This window comes from Echinops telfairi, unplaced genomic scaffold (genome assembly GCF_000313985.2).
Source record: "Echinops telfairi isolate 266 unplaced genomic scaffold, ASM31398v2 ScPeMD7_1;HRSCAF=3_0, whole genome shotgun sequence".
NCBI classification, from domain to species: domain Eukaryota; kingdom Metazoa; phylum Chordata; class Mammalia; order Afrosoricida; family Tenrecidae; genus Echinops; species Echinops telfairi.
This window is the reverse complement of record NW_022103896.1, coordinates 1,168,375-1,170,348: the sequence shown is the minus strand read 5'-3', so window position 1 is coordinate 1,170,348 and position 1,974 is coordinate 1,168,375. Positions and strand designations below refer to the sequence as shown.

The 1,974-nt window shown below is 65.1% G+C and overlaps 1 protein-coding gene across 2 annotated transcripts in view; it reads left to right on the top strand.

The window, feature by feature from the left end:
- The window catches only part of GPIHBP1 (glycosylphosphatidylinositol anchored high density lipoprotein binding protein 1), a 3,016-nt gene extending 1,058 nt beyond the window's left edge, over positions 1-1,958 (top strand). The window contains exons 1-4 of one of the 2 annotated variants that reach the window (XM_045287641.1): positions 434-639; positions 738-881; positions 1,420-1,536; positions 1,640-1,958. In XM_045287641.1, the coding sequence (XP_045143576.1) occupies positions 513-639; positions 738-881; positions 1,420-1,536; positions 1,640-1,938 (687 nt within the window). In that variant the 5' untranslated portion in view covers positions 434-512 and the 3' untranslated portion in view covers positions 1,939-1,958. Of the gene's footprint in view, positions 1-433; positions 640-737; positions 882-1,419; positions 1,537-1,639 lie in introns of those variants that run through there. The other variant, XM_045287643.1, reaches the window with a different exon arrangement.
- Positions 1,959-1,974: the final 16 nt, after the last annotated feature.

Below are 1,974 nucleotides of genomic sequence, written 5' to 3'. Positions count from 1 at the left end.
GTGTGTGTGTGTGTGTGTGTGTGTGGAGACCGTGGAGGAGGTGGGAGAGGGCAGAGGGATGGGAAGAGAGATGGTGGAGGGTACAGAGCTGGGGGATGTAGGAGAGCTAGTGAGAGGTCAACACTGAGACACTGAGTGGAGATCTGATTGAGACAAAGAACGTGAGGTTCAGAGCGGCTTTCTTCGGGCAGGGAAAGAGCTCTGGGAGGGAAGGGAGGGGAGAGCAGAGAGAGGGACAGGCATCTTGAGCTCCTGGGCGGTTCCGAGACCGGAGTTGGGTCAGGGCAGTCGCAGCTTGTCCGTGAGGCGGTGGGAGATATAAAGCGCTGGAGCTGGGAGGTGTACGCTGACAACAGGAAGGGAGATTTTTTGCTTGCAGCTGCAGGACCTTGAGTCAGGCTGCGTTCCGTGGGAAGTGCCTTTGTGTTTGCCACCCTCCTCCCTGGAGTGCCGGGCAGGGCTGCACAGCCTTGGTCTGGGGAGAGAAGCTCCTTGGAAGGCTGGGGCAGGAGATGCCACACGTCAGTAGTCATTCGTCCTCCCGAGAGGCTGGACACGGGGCCTTGCAGTTCTATCCTCCTGAGGAGCCGGAGAGGAGAGGGGGGCTGCCTGGCCTGGACCGGCCCAAACAGCTAGGAGGTGGGGGCAGTGGGAGAGGACTGAGCCCTGGGGTGGACCAAGGTGAGGCCTAGCCTATGTCTGAGAAGCCAAGGGTCACAGGTGTCCCTTGCCTCCAGGGAGGGGGCAGGCTCAGCTGGAGGCGGTGGAGGAGGAGGAGAACACAGGCGTGGAGGGCTACAAGGACGAGGACTATGACGATGATGAGGAGGAGGATGAAGAAGAGGAGACCAACCTGGCCCCTGGCGATACCGGAGGCAGAGGTGATGCCCAGCCCCATCAAGAGCTAGCGCCCAAGGGCCCCTTCCCCTCCCGGGGGCTTGGAGAGCGTTGACACCAGACAGCCCCCACCCCATCCCCCCTCCCGCCAGCCAAGCAGAGGTCCTGGGGAAGGGGCTGCGCTCCAAGAACAGTGCGATGACCTGTAGGCAGCAGAGGATGGGTGCCGGGAGTCCACGCGTTGGGGGTACACCGCCACCCCGCCCCAACCACCAACCCCGCCCCCTCCCCCCGCGCTCTGGCTGGGGGCTTGGATTGGCTCCCACAGGCAGTGGAGGAATGGGGAGGGTGGAGCTGATGAGCGCATGTCCCCCCTGCCCCTCCCCAGACAGCTACCCCTAGAGTGCTCCTTGGCCCCCTCTAGATAAACCCAGGCCCTTCTGCCGCCTGGACCCAGGCCCTGGACCCCGCTGGAGGAGAGAGGAGGCAGAGGAGCCGCGGGGCTCAAAGGGGAGGCTGAGGAAGGCCAGGCTGGAGCTAGAGCAGTGGGCCCCACGCCCTGAGCCCATCGCCCACCCCCAGCCCAGTTACAGTGCTACTCCTGTGAGACCCTGTACCCCGGCGAGAGCTGCGACCAGCTGCAGAACTGCGCTCCCAGCCAGCCCTTCTGCAAGACCATGGTCTCTCACAGCGAAACCGGTGAGTGGGAGCCTCGAGGGGGCGGAGGGGGGCCCCCCCCACAAGGCAGAGCCCCGCCCCTGCCAGCCTTAGCCCTCCTCCAACAACCAACACCCCCACTCAGTTTCCGGGTACCTGACTACCTTCTCCACGTGGTGCACGGACGCCTGTGAGCCTTTCACCAGGACCGTGGAGGGGACGCGGCTGACCGTGTTCTGCTGCCAGGCCAGTCTGTGCAACCAGCCGCCCTGGCAGAGTCCTGGAGCACAGGCACCGCCGGGCAGCGTGGCCCGTGGCCCCCCAGGCCCAGCCCGGGGCAGCCTGCCAGGGAGCAGGGCTGTGGGCTCAGGAGGCAGCCCCCTAGCTGTGGGCGCAGCCCTCTTGCTCAGCCTTCTGGCCCCCTGGCCTGCCTTGGAACTCTGAAAGCAAAACCGTGCCCCATCCCCCACCCCTCAACCC